The sequence below is a fragment of the Natrix helvetica genome (genome assembly GCF_964273705.1).
Source record: "Natrix helvetica genome assembly, chromosome: 13".
NCBI lineage: Eukaryota > Metazoa > Chordata > Lepidosauria > Squamata > Natricidae > Natrix > Natrix helvetica.
This window is the reverse complement of record NC_138557.1, coordinates 10,340,772-10,355,552: the sequence shown is the minus strand read 5'-3', so window position 1 is coordinate 10,355,552 and position 14,781 is coordinate 10,340,772. Positions and strand designations below refer to the sequence as shown.

General features: G+C 42.2%; 1 protein-coding gene across 1 annotated transcript in view; it reads left to right on the top strand.

Annotated features, from left to right (window-relative positions):
* Window positions 1-14,781, top strand: part of RHOT2 (ras homolog family member T2) — a 41,746-nt gene that overhangs the window by 11,954 nt on the left and 15,011 nt on the right. The window contains exons 3-11 of the mRNA XM_081966087.1: window positions 483-564; window positions 2,593-2,636; window positions 6,320-6,373; window positions 7,632-7,684; window positions 9,211-9,319; window positions 10,429-10,530; window positions 11,739-11,837; window positions 13,529-13,637; window positions 14,243-14,363. Of these exons, the coding sequence (XP_081822213.1) occupies window positions 483-564; window positions 2,593-2,636; window positions 6,320-6,373; window positions 7,632-7,684; window positions 9,211-9,319; window positions 10,429-10,530; window positions 11,739-11,837; window positions 13,529-13,637; window positions 14,243-14,363 (773 nt within the window). The remainder of the gene's footprint in view (window positions 1-482; window positions 565-2,592; window positions 2,637-6,319; window positions 6,374-7,631; window positions 7,685-9,210; window positions 9,320-10,428; window positions 10,531-11,738; window positions 11,838-13,528; window positions 13,638-14,242; window positions 14,364-14,781) is intronic.

The following is a 14,781-nucleotide window of genomic DNA, read 5'->3' as shown; positions in this document are numbered from 1 at the left end:
TGGATTGACTATATTCAAAACAAATACCGGACTAAAAAAATTTCAGTTAGCTTATGAATGAAGGCATAAGGAATGTTGCAATTTATTCAAAGTTAGTTTAATAAAGGGGGAGTTAAAGCACAAGAATAGTAACATGTTAAAATTAGTTAGCCTATGTTAGCGTATGGTTGTTAAATGTTTATACCCTGTATTTTGCTCTGGGAGGTCGGGGGGAGGGAGGGTGGGAAGAGGGAAGGGTAAGGGGGGTGATAATTGTAAAATAAAAAATGTTAATTAAAAAAAAATTAAAACAATAGTACACTACGACATACAAGCAAGAAGAAGAAGAAACCTCCTGGGTCCTTCCTGCAGGACAGTAATGACCCAGGATGGTGGTTATTGTCTTGTTCAACTATTTTTAAATCTAAAGTCTGTACATAAGGGAAATTCAAACAAGCCTTTATCATCTGAGTTATGCCAGAGATAAACCTTCTTTACCCCAGGTTCCCCCTCGGGCGGAAGAGATCATCATTCCTGCAGACGTCACTCCTGAGAAGGTCCCCACCCACATTGTCGATTATTCAGGTAGGTCACAGACATAAATGGCAGGTGATGTTTGTGGCTAAGAAGCCAGAATTTTGCAACAAGCCATGCCACATGGCAGTAGACAAACGTCACGGTTTTCTGTGATGCTTGTGAGTTCAAGGCTTGGAATTCAGACTGGGTGTTTTTTCCTTCCCCTCTGTATTCGCATCATTTTATTTTTGCTTCTGTCTTTATTATTTTTACAAATACCTCAAGGAGGCAGACGTATCCAACACACCTTCCTCCTCCTATTTTCCCCATAATAACCACCTTGTCAGGTGTGTTTGAGTTGAGAGAGAGTGACTGGCCCAAAGTCACCCGGCTGGCTTTCATGTCTAAGGTGGTACTAGAACTCGCCATCTCCTGGTGGTTGCCTCAAAGTCATCCAGCTGCCTTTCATGGCTAAGGTGGGACTAGAACTCACAGTCTCCTGGTAGTTGGCCTAAAGTCACTCAGCTATTTTTAATGGCTAAGGCAGGACTTGAACTCACTGTCTCCTGCTTTCTAGCCTGATGCCTTATCCACTAGACCAGCGATGGCGAACCTTTTTTGGCTCGTGTGCCATAAGCGGGGGGGAGCACAGGGTGGGTCGTGCATGGGCGTTCTGCACCCATAATGCAATGCGCAACCCCACCAGCGCGCTTGCGCGTATGACAGGCACCCCTCCCCCCATTTTTTGCATGCTTTTTTCGCCCCAGGCTCCAGAGGCTTTAGAGGAGCCTGGGGAGGGCGAAAACAGCCTCTCCCGCCCCGCCCTGCCCCCCGGAAGCTTCAGGAGCTTCCCGGAAGCCTCTGGAGTGCAAAAAAATGGCCCTATGGGCAAACCAGAAGTACGGGGACAGACTTCCGGTTTGTCTGTAGGGCCGGTTTAAGCCCTCCAGAGCCTTTAGGGGCCTTCTGGAGGCTTCCCTGAAGGCTCCGGAGGACGAAAAATGACCCCACGAGCAAACCGGAAGTCACTTCAGGTTTGCTCGTAGGGCCGTTTTTAGTCCTCCAGAACTTTCAGGGACCTTCAGGAAGTGATTCCCGGTTTGTCCGTTGCGTCGTTTTTCATCCTCCAGAGTCTTCAGGGAAGCCTCCTGAAGGCTCCGGAGTACTTAAACCGGCCCTACAAGAAACCGGAAGTCCGTTCCTGAAATTCCTATTTGCCCTTAGGGCCTTTTTTTTTTTTGCTCCTGAAGCCTCCGGGGGAGGGGGGGGCTGGGAGGCTGTTTTTGCCTTCCCCAGGCTCCTATAAAGCCTCTGGAGCCTGGGGAGAGCGAAAAATGGCTTTAAAAAAGGCGGCACGCTGGCCAGCTGACAGGAGCAATGCCTTGCCGTGCCCTGACAAATGGCTGTGTGTGCCACCTGTGGCACGCATGCCATAGGTTCGCCACCCCAGCACTAGACCAAACTGGCTCTCTACCATACCGTACCATACCTTAAAGTGAGCATCCTGCAAAAGTTCATTCCAGCTCTGAGCAATAGACAAGGCCAACCTGATTCCACGATGGCCTTAACATCCTGTCTATGGTGGATAGGTTGCTTCTCACTTTGCATATGTCTGAAAGATTGCAAATAGCAATAGCCCTTAGATTTATATACCGCTTCGTTGTGCTTTTACAGCCCTCTCTAAGCGGTTTACAGAGTCAGCCTCTTGCCCCCAACAATCTGGGTCCTCATTTTACCCACCTCGGAAGGATGGAAGGCTGAGTCAACCTTCAGCCAGCCAGGATCGAACTGCTGGCAGTCGGCAGAGTTAGCCTGCAATACTGCATTGGAAGGAAGGAGAAAAGGTAGAGCAATAGCTCTTAGATTTATATACTGCTTCATGGTGCTTTTACAGCCCTCTCTAAGCGGTTTATAGAGTCAGCCTCTTGCCCCCAACAATCTCTGGGTCCTCATTTTGCCCACCTCAGAAGGATGGAAGACTCAGTCAACCAGGAGCCTGGTGAGATTCGAACTGTAAAATTGCAGGCCGCAGAAGTAGGCTGCAGTACTGCAATCTAACCACTGCGCCAATGTGGCTCATTTTGTTTCTCCTTTCAGAAGCCGAACAGACGGACAAAGAGCTCCAAGAAGAGATCGCCAAGGTGATCCCAAGATCTGAAGGAGTTCCCCTCCCCTTCCTCTCTTTACCTCCCTGAACCTGGACACCAAAACTCTCCCCAAATCCCACCCAAAGCCTGGTGGGAATTAACCTGATCTGTTTTCACTTCATTCATGCTTGCCAGCGGTAGAGCTACTGGGGTTTAACCCACCAGCTTTAAGAGAGAAGCAGGCAGGAGAAGACTCAGGGGAGGGGCAGGCAGGAAGTCCCTCTCTCTTTGCAGGGAGCATGAGTCACTTAGCTTCAGCAGGGTTACTATATATATATATATATATATATATATATATATATATATATATATATATATATATATATATATATATATATATATATATATATATATATATATATATATATATATATATATATATATATATATATATATATATATATATATATATATATATATATATATATATATATATATATATATATATATATATATATATATATATATATATATATATATATATATATATATATATATATATATATATATATATATATATATATATATATATATATATATATATATATATATATATATATATATATATATATATATATATATATATATATATATATATATATATATATATATATATATATATATATATATATATATACAGCTGTGTTGCCGTGGGAAGCCCCAAAGCGATGTCATAAAGCACAATGGACCTTCAGTTGCAGAGAGGGACATACTAGCTCCCTGCATATGGAGAAAAAAAAAGAAGAGGGACTCGGCCTATATCCCAAAGTCAGGACAAGAAGCAATGGGTGGAAACCAATCCAGGAGAGAAGCAACCGAGAACTAAGGAGAAATTTGGACAGACAGACAAATATGGACAGAGAGATGATAGATTAGAGAGAGAGTCAGACAGACAGATAGACAGACAGACAGACAGACAGATATAGACAGACAGATGATAGATTAGATAGATATATACCGTATTTTTCGGCGTATAAGACATACCGTTTTCCCCCAAAAAAGAGAGTGAAAATCTGGGTGCGTCTTATACACTGAATACAGCAGTATCCAAAACCCCGCCCCTTTTTGCAAAAATGGCCGTGCATAGCCTTTAGGAGGCTTCCCGAGTGCTCCTGGGTGGCTGGGGAGGGCAGAAATGACCAAAAACAGGCTGTTTTTTGTTCATTTTTGCCTCCCCCCCAGCTCCCAGGAGCACTCTACAGGCCTCCTAAAGGCTATGCATGCCTTTTTTTCTTTTACAAAAAGCAGGCCCGTTTTTGGGAGGTCTGCAGAGTGCAGACACTTTTTAAAAAATCGCCTCTTCAAAATCTTGGTGCGTCTTATACAAAAAAATACGATAGATGACAGATAGATAGATTATAGATGATAGACAGATGATAGATAGATAGATAGATAGATAGATAGATAGATAGATAGATAGATAGATAGATAGATAGATAGATGATAGATAGATAGATAGATAGATAGATGATAGATAGATAGATAGATAGATAGATAGATAGATAGATAGATAGATAGATAGATAGATGATAGATAGATGATAGATAGATAGATGATAGATAGATAGATAGATAGATAGATAGATAGATAGATAGATAGATAGATAGATAGATAGATGATAGATAGATGATAGATAGATAGATAGATAGATAGATAGATAGATAGATAGATAGATAGATAGATAGATGATAGATAGATGATAGATAGATGATAGATAGATAGATGATAGATAGATGATAGATAGACAGATGATAGATAGACAGATGATAGATAGACAGATGATAGATAGATGATAGATAGATAGATAGATAGATGATAGATAGATAGATGACAGATAGATAGATTATAGATGATAGACAGATGATAGATAGATAGATAGATAGATAGATAGATAGATAGATAGATGATAGATAGATAGATAGATAGATGATAGATAGATAGATAGATAGATAGATAGATAGATAGATAGATAGATAGATGATAGATAGATGATAGATAGATAGATGATAGATAGATAGATAGATAGATAGATAGATAGATAGATAGATGATAGATAGATGATAGATGATAGATAGATGATAGATAGATGATAGATAGATAGATGATAGATAGATGATAGATAGACAGATGATAGATAGACAGATGATAGATAGACAGATGATAGATAGATGATAGATAGATAGATAGATAGATAGATAGATAGATAGATAGATAGATGATAGATAGATAGATGATGATAGATAGATGATAGATAGATAGATAGATAGATAGATAGATAGATAGATAGATAGATAGATAGATGATAGATAGATAGATAGATAGATAGATAGATAGATAGATGATAGATAGATAGATGATAGATAGATAGATAGATGATAGATAGATAGATAATGATGATGAAGATAGATAGATAGACAGACAGACAGACAGACATATATAAAGAACAGTTGCAGTAATTGCCTAGTTAGTGAAAAGAAGAAGGGATGTCATGGAAGCAGTCTTCCAATATTTGAGGGGCTGCCACAAAGAAGAAGGGGGTCCACTTATTCTCCCAAGCAACTGAAGACAGAACAAGAAGCAATGGGTGGAAACTAATCAAGGAGAGAAGCAACTTAGAACTAAGGAGAAATTTCCTGACAATTAAAACCATTAATCAGTGGAACAGAAGTTGTGAATGCTCCAACACTGGAAGTTTTTAAGAAGAGATTGGACATCCAGTTTGTTTGAAATGGTACAGGATCTCTCCTCCTTGAGGGGTGGGGGTGGGGGGTATTAGATTGGAAGACCTCCAAAGTCCCTTCCACTTCTGTTATTCTGAGAAGTAGCATATTAAGAGAGTAAGATCTCTCTTTTATCCCCACTACATGAACCAGATCAAAAATTCAACTCCTGAGGAAGGCTAAAACTACTTTTATTAAGACAGGCTCTTGCAAGTTTGATTGTGTCCCCCTCTTCCTTCTTGTGTTCCATATGAATCAGGGAGGAAACTGCTCAAGCATCTTGCAAGTGTTATCTCACAGTTCTGGATTTATTTATTTTTTAAAAATGGCCCCTTTTACCTGGGTAACAGTTTCTGCATATTTCTGTCAAGGTCATTTTTCTTTCTATGCCAGGGGTGTCAAACTCAAGGTCCGTGGGCCGGATTCAGCCCAGGGGACGCTTAGATCTGGCCCGTGGGACTGCTATGGAAAGAGTGAAGAATCGGCTTGCTGGGGCCTCTGTCAGCAAAAATGGAGCTTGGGAGGGCTACGGACGGCCTTCCCAAGCTCGGTTTCCGCTGGCAGAGGGTTGCAGGAGGCCTTCGCAGCCAAAAACGGCGCTTGAGAGCCCGTTTTCGCTGGGAGAGCGCTTGGGCCACCACAGGCGCCCCCTGACACGAGTGACGACATGGTCAAACACAACCCTGATGCAGCCCTCGATGAAATCGAGTTCGACATCCCTGTTCTCACTCAGCAGAAGCATCTCTTTGCCGTGCTGGTGGTCATAAATGGAGGGCATTGTTGAAATGTGCCAACTCACTAGGGCAATGCATCAAACTCTAGTTGGCTCGTGTCGATGTTGCTAAACCCAACATTGGGATGGGTGTTCTTTGCAACAAAAACAATCTGGAGAAGAGCTTCGGGATGGAGATTTCTGTGCATTTTGTTAGAGCCCTCTCCCACTTTTCTCCCTTGCAGGCCAACGTGGTGTGCATGGTGTATGATGTCACAGAAGAGGACACCATTGACAAGGTAACATCAGCAGGCCTCTTAGCTGCCCATTCACAAGTCCACCATTGCACTGCTCCCTGCTTTGACTTTCCTAGGCAAGGCCCTATGAATGTTTGTGTTGTAGCCCGTCGGTCACAGGCCCCTCCAGTAGCTCAATCCGAGGAGGAGGAGGCGCGGGGGTCAGGGTCAGCAGCAAGGCAACCTGAGAGCTCAGAGGGGGAAGAGGGAATGGAGCTGGCAGAGAGACAGAGACGGAGTCTTGGCCGTCCATCAGCCTTCAACGGGAGAGTCAACAGCTCTGGGATGGCTGAGGAAGAAGAGGAGGAACAGCTGGGTCCAGTGCCTGACGCGTGGATGTGCGGAAGGCAGAGGAGAGGAGAGCAGTGGAAATCTATGAGCTTGTCCTTGGGACAGAAGAGCCACTGCTGCTAGAGAAGTCCCACCCTAGCTCTGGGGGTAAAAGGCAGGGGGCGGAGATGAATAGATGTGGCAGACAACTATTCATCTTCCGACCGGACGGCCTTGTTAGCCTGCGTTGAGAAGAAAACGTTTTCCTGGGGCATTCCTAATAAAGGAGTCTTTTCAGTTCACTTCAGAGGGTTTGTTGTGTTTGGGGAGCTGGCTCAGAACAATTCATGTGTCAGCGTTACAAATATCATGCAGAATTAAATCAGGGTCCAAGGCAGAGCTATCCTTAAAGTTCCAATTTAATAAGACAGACATGTTGGCACATCTGTGGAATCCCAAATCTAAAAGCTTCCTGGGATTCCATCCAGTTGAAAGTTCATGATCTTATCCCCGCACCCATCAATCCATCACATGGTCCAATCTTCTTCGGCCACGCTGGCATCTCCACCCAGCTGGTTCCAGTCAGGTGCAGAGGTGCAGAGACAAAAGATGACCTTGGGCTTCTAGAAAGGAATGACAACAACACATTCCACAATTCTACTCCTTTCTATTCCCCCCTCCCAACTACTACACTAATGAAACAGCATAATGAAATAATAGAGAGTGTGGCAGGCCAAAGTTCCTAAAAAGGAATATAACTACAGGCCTTGACATCATGAGTTCTTCTCTGTACCTCATGATGTTTCTTTGAAGGGCATCTGTTGCATTGGATGGGGGATGGATCTCAGCTGGAGCTTTGGGGGGGGGGTACTTGATGGTGTGGTTGGACTTGGGTGTCTCCTCCAGGGCTTATTTCTTTAAAATTGAGGAATGAGTTAGGGGGTGCAGAGATTCTCCCACCCATTTGCTTTTCCCTTCCTTGTTTCCGTAGATTCGGACAAAATGGATTCCGATGGTGAATGGTGGCATTGAGAGATGTGCCAGGTATCTAAAGTCCTTCAGAGCAGGTTGGGGTGTGCATATAAAGAGAATGGGTACAAGATGTTTTACAGATGGCATTTTCCATCGGCAAGGTTGGCAAAGACGTTTAAAGACAAATCAGCGAAATGTTGGAAATGCCACCAGGGTCGTATTATCATATGTGGTGAACATGCGTAAAAGCCCAAAAATATTGGATAAAAATATGCACATGGTTGGAGGAGATGATACAACAGCATATTGATCTGAAACCTGAATTATTTTTGTTGGGAATTTTACCAGAAACTTACAGTAAAGAAATATATACTTGATAATTACTGCAATAACTCCAGCTAGGATTGTATTTGCATAAAATTGGGGGGGGGGAAATGAAGAGATCCCTATGGATGAGGATGTGATTAGGAAAATATTAGAATGCACAGAAATGAATAGGGTGAAATTGAACGAATTAATGAATCCTTGAAATGAAAGAGAAGGAACAATCTGATTATTATAACGTATGGGAATTATTTTATCAATGGTTTAGAGAATAAATATGAAAAGCGGAAAAAAGCAGAGGAGTGAAACAGAAAATGTTTTTAACAAAGTTAAATAAGTAAATAGGATTGTTATAATAAGGTATGGTATATATTAGTATTAAGTTAAGAATAGATAAAATAATAAACATGGCAGTAATAATTGTTATTGCATAAAATATTTGCACAAAACACATGTACCCAGATGACACACTGTTTAATGGAAGATGGTATTTGAATTAAAATTAAAAATTAAAAAGTGGGTTGGGGTGCATTAAACAGGGGGATGCTCAGTTGCGCAGGGGCTTATGGATGCCGGATCTGTTGGCCAGTGATCTTTTATCCCCATGCCATCCCACTCCACCCCTCTTCTGCCGCCTTCACTACAGCCTCTCCCTGTTGTGTTTGTTGAGCAAACTCAAACAGTGAGGAGGTTGGGGAGGAACATGGGCCAGTCCTGGGGGCTGAGGAAAGCTCAGACGAGGGCTCTGCATCAGAGGCAGAGAGGAAATTAGACAGCAGTGAGGCAGAGGAACAGCTGGAGCCTGTTCCCAGTGTGCGCATGCGCAGAGCTGCCAGAAGACAAGAACAACAGAAAGCAGGATCGACTTGGGAGTAAAGCCACACCTTGGAGGTGATTGGCCCCTCCCATAGGAAGCAAAAGAGGAGCAAATGGGGAGGGGGCTTTTGCAGGAAAAAATAGTTCCTTCAGTCGTTTCAAGAGTAGAGAGTTCTGTTTGTGACTATTAAGGACTGTGCCAAATTTTGCCTTGCTCTGTGTTTGGAAACTAGTTTATCTGGCAGCTCTCGAGGCGAGATAAGGTTCGTGTGGATAAATATTCTTCTGAAAGGAGACCGTTTGCTAAAGCCTTGTTGACTGAATGAAAGGAATTCACAGTCGCGTCAATAAAAGAGGTTTTGCCAGGACCTGGGCTCTGCTTCATGCTTGTTAAGGAATCCCGGGTCAGAACGCTCCCATCCTTGATGAGTTTCTCACAAACGTTTCTTCTTTTCAAGGATCCCCATCATTCTTGTGGGAAACAAGTCCGACCTGCACACCGGGAGCTCCATGGAAACCATTCTGCCCATCATGAACCAGTTCTCTGAGATCGAGACCTGCGTGGAGGTGAGGAACTGTCCGGGTGTTGGCAGGGAAATAGTACATACTGTATTTTTCAGACTATGAAACGCACTTCTTTGTCTCCCAAAAGGGGGCGAAAATTTCTGTGCTTCTTATAGACCAAATATTGTCGACGACCCCTTCACCAGCCAGCCATTTTTGTACTCTGCCACGCCCTTTTGGGGGGCTTTTTTCAGTCCATTATCGAGACTCCTTTTGGTCTGTTTTTTCGGCTTTTTTCAGCTTATTTTTTTCCAAAATAAAATAGGCCGAAAAAAAGCCTCCAAAACAGGCCTGAAAGAAGCCTCAAAAATGGGCTGAAAAAAGCCTCAAAAACAGGCCAAAAAGCTTCAAAAAAGAGCTGAAAAAAGCCTCGAAATGAGTAGAAAAAAGGCTGGAAAGGGGGCAAAAAGGGCCAAAAATGGGGCACACGGAGGTCAAAAACCCTTTTTGTTTTTGTTTTCCTCTTCTAAATTTAGGTGTGTTTTATAGTCAGGTGCGTCTTATAATCTGAAAAATATGGTGCATTTGATTGGGTGACGGAAAACCTGTTTATGATGGGTCCAGAACACCCTGGCCCATGGTCCACTCTCCGGGCAGAGGGGGGGGGCGGAGGGAGTGGGACAACTTGACACAGTCAACTTGCTGCAAGCCAATTCACCGCGTCCAACTTGCCTTGGGGACAGCTTGCTGCAGGACAGTTTAGCAATTCTATGTCATTATTTATAGGGACGCGGTGGCTCAGTCGCTAAGACGCTTTGCTGGTCAGTCAGAAAGATCAGCAGTTTGGCGGTTCAAATCCCTAGCACCGCATAAGGGAGTGAGCTCCCGTTACTTGTCCCAGCTTCTGCCAACCTAGCAGTTCGAAAGCACGTAAAAAATGCAAGTAGAAAAATAGGAACCACCTTTGGTGGGAAGGTAACAGTGTTCTGTGCGCTTTTGGCGTTGAGTCATGCCAGCCACATGACCACGAAGACGTCTTCGGACAGCGCTGGATCTTCGGCTTTGAAACGGAGATGAGCACCGCCCCCTAGAGTCAGGAATGACTAGCACAGATGTGCGAGGAACCTTTACCTTTTAATGAATCAACTTCTCTTTCCCTCTTTCTACACCAGTGTTCAGCAAAGAACCTGAAAAACATTTCTGAGCTCTTCTACTATGCCCAGAAAGCCGTCCTTCACCCAACTGCCCCTCTCTATGATCCAGAGGAGAAACAGGTAAAGATTTGTCTGAAATGGTATAGGGTTTCCTGTCTAGGCAGGGGCTTGGACTAGAAGACCTCCATGGTCCCTTCCAACTCTGTTATTCTAAAGCATCTGCCTGATAATGTTGCAATGAGAGTAGAGCTGGCAGGCCTGGAATCCGTTAGACAAGCTTGCGTGAACTGCTAGTAAGTAAATTTCATTAAATAAAAGTGAAAATGAGTGTATCAACATCCACTTCATATTAAAATGTGCAAGCATGGACAGGTTAACGCTCATTATTAAGAATAAAGAAGAAACTGAATATTTCTTGACGTGAGATGTATTTTATCAATGGTTAGACAATAGAAACAGAATTTAGAAAGAAGAAGATATAAAAAAGAGGATATGCTAATGTGGAGAGAATTTGATGAAGATTCTAAGTACTATTGTAATTATATTGGTATATAGTTATATATATATAACTATATACCCTCATATATATATATATATATATATATATATATATATATATATATATATATATATATATATATATATATATATATATATATATATATATATATATATATATATATATATATATATATATATATATATATATATATATATATATATATATATATATATATATATATATATATATATAACCTTACACGGGAAAAGACCCGAATACAACAAAACCTGTATATGTATATGCTTTGCACAGGTTGCTTTTGGAAAGTGAGGGGAGCCGGATGTCAACACTCTGTGTTGTCATAGGTACAGAATGAGTGGGAGTAAATTCCACGCATACTGTCGGCTGGAATGGGATCTCAGACTACTGCTGCAGGTTGGGAAGAGTGTATCTTGGGTAACGTGATTTATGACACAGACTAAGGAGAGGGAAGGAACAGGGGTAAAGTTCAGAAGGAGATAAACAAAGCAAAGATTTGGCTGCGAATAAATCTTCCCTAATGAAGCTATCAATAAATCACTGGTTATTGTATTAAAACATTGGCTCGATTATTATGAATCAGTTACGGCATCGTTAGGAAACTTTACAATTGTGATGAATGCTATAACAAATATGTGGATTTTGATTGTCCAAAACCCAGATCTCACACTGCTTGGTGGAAATGGAAAGTAATATGAATGAAATAAATAAAACATGGGGGCGGGGGGGGGAATCATCTACTTCATATACCCTCTCTTTAAAATTGCACCCCTTCTGTCCTTTTCAGTTAAGGCCAGCATGTGCCCAAGCACTCACTCGCATTTTCACCATGTCTGATCAGGACAACAATCAAATTCTAAGTGATGAAGAGCTGAATTATTTCCAGGTACCATGTTGTTTTCAATGGGGGTTGGTGGTGGGGGAAGAAGCTGGAAAACTGTGTGTGTTCTCAGAACATCAAGAGAGCTTCAGATCCTTATGCTTTCCATAGGCATAGATAGGGCAGATAGTCCTCAATTTACGACCACCATTGTGCCTGAAGCTTCTGTTTCTAAGCAGAACATTTCTTTAAGTGAGTTTTGACCCATGTTAACCACCTTTCTTGCCACAGTTGTTAAATCACTGCGGTTGTCTTTTGGCAGTATTGTTTAAATTATTAAAAGGATGCGGTGGCTCAGTGTATAATCTCTATAATCTGTATAATCTATGTAGATAGATTATAGATAGATGTAGATAGACAGACAGATAGATATACTGATATATAGATAGATTTTAGAGATATAGAGAGGTAGATAGACAGACAGATAGATATACTTATATATAGATAGATTTTAGAGATATAGAGAGGTAGATAGACAGACAGACAGATAGATATACTGATATATAGATAGATTTTAGAGATATAGAGAGGTAGATAGACAGACAGATAGATATACTGATATATAGATAGATTTTAGAGATATAGAGAGGTAGATAGACAGACAGATACATAGATATACTGATATATAGATAGATTTTAGAGATATAGAGAGGTAGATAGATAGACAGATAGATATAGATATACTGATATATAGATAGATTTTAGATATATATATAGAGAGAGAGATAGACAGACAGACAGATAGATATACTGATATATAGATAGATTTTGGAGATATAGATAGACAGACAGACAGATAGATAGATGCAGATAGATAGATAGATATAGATATAGCATATGTATGTGTATGGTAGGGACGTGGTGGCTCAGTGGCTAAGACACTGAGCTTGTCGATCAGAAAAGTCGACAAGCTCAGCGTCTTAGCTTGGCGGTTCGAATCACTGGCATCGCATAACAGAGTGAGCTCCTGTTACTTGTCCCAGCTTCTGCCAACCTAGCAGTTCGAAAGCACGTAAAAAATGCAAGTAGAAAAATAGGGACCACTTCTCTTTGTATGTCCAACCTTACTTGGCCAATAAAGTACTCTATTCTATTCTACCCTACCCTATGCCACACCACGCCACTCCGTTCTGTTCTTCATTCCAATATTCTACTCTATTCTTCATTCCATTATTCTATTCTATTATTTGTATTCCGTCTTCTCTTCCGTTCCGTATTCTGTATTTTATTCTCAATGTTCTGTTCTATTCCATTCCATTCTATTCATTGATGTTGAGAGAATTTGGAATACACCAAGCTTCCCAACAGAAGCTGAGCTGGAATTGCCACGAGCATAGCTCGTGCACTGGCAGGAAGAGAGCGCAGGAGAGAGAGAGGTAGGAGGGTAGAAGAAGATAGTGAAAGACCTTAAAAACTCTAGAAAAAAAATTCATTTGGAAAAAAAAAGCCGGAGAGTCACGAAAGAGCTCCTTTTAGGCCGAAGACTGAGGTTAATCTGGGGAGTCAGAAGGAGGAGCAGAAGGAGTGTCCTCAGATTTACTTCAGTCTCCAGGCAATTGGGCCGTGATAATACCCATCCGTGACTCTTCCCACGCCCCACCTCGGAGACTGTTACCTCCTCTCTGAGTCAGTCTGATGCTTCCATTTCTTCTTTATGTGGATAAAGAACTGACTTCCTTGCTTTTCTCGGGAAGTAGAAATCCTGCTTTGGAAACCCGTTGGCTCCTCAAGCTCTGGAAGATGTCAAAATGGTGGTATGGAAGAACACGACCGATGGTGTCCAGGACAATGGCCTTACACTCAACGGTAAGCACAAGGGTCCACTCCTCTTTAAGGAGCTGGCTCTGGAAATGTTACTTAAGAAGTTGAGACTCTAGAAGTAGAGTGTCCTGGGAAAAGCAACAAGGATGATTAGGGAACTGGAAGCTAAAACGTATAAAGAACGGTTGCTGGAACTGGATATGCCTGGTTTAAATAAAAAGAAAGAGTAAGGATAATACGATAGCAGTGTTCCAATATTTGAAGGGCTGCCCCAAAGAAATGGGAGTTAACCTATTCTCCAAAGCACCCCGAGGCAGAAGCAATGGATGGAAACTAATCAAGGAGAGAAGCAACCTAGAACTAAGGAGAAATTTCTTGACAGTTAGAACAATTAACCAGTGGAACAAGTTGTGAATGCTCCAACACTGGAAGTCTTTAAGAAGATGTTGGATAGCCATTTGTCAGAAGTGGTGTAGGGTTTCCTGCCTAAGCAGGGGGTTGGACTAGAAGACCTCCAAGGTCTCTTCCATCTTTTGTTATTCTGCTGTGTTCTGTGCTGTTGAGGTTGAGAAGACTCAAATCTGTCCCCATGGGGTAGCTTTGCTGTAGTTGCCTCTTATGAATGATCCTGCCCCCTTGTCTCTCTGCAGGCTTCCTTTTCCTCAACACCCTCTTCATCCAGAGAGGGCGCCACGAGACCACATGGACCATTCTCCGCCGCTTTGGCTATGATGATGCGCTGGAGTTGACCGATGACTATCTCTGCCCAGTGTGAGTCAACCTGAACTTTCCTGGGTTTTTAGGTTCCTGTAAAAGAGGGGCAGTACAGAAAGAGCCACAGTGGCTCAATGCAGTACTGCAGGCTACTTCTGCTGACTGCCGACTGCTGCAATTTGGCAGTTCGGATTTCACCAGGCTCACGGTTAGACTCAACCTTCCGTCCTTCCGAGGCGGGTAAAATGAGGACCCAGATTGTTGGGGGCAAGAGGCTGACTCTGTAAAACAACTTAGAGAGGGCTGTGAAGTGGTCTATAAGTCTTAAGTGTCATGGCTGTGGTTGATCGGATGTTGCATTAGGATGTGTGGTGGTTAGAAAGTGATATTACAGACTGACTCTGCCCACAGTCCGGAGTTCAATCCTGACCAGCTCAAGGTTGACTCAGCCTTCCATCCCTTTGAGGTGGGTAAA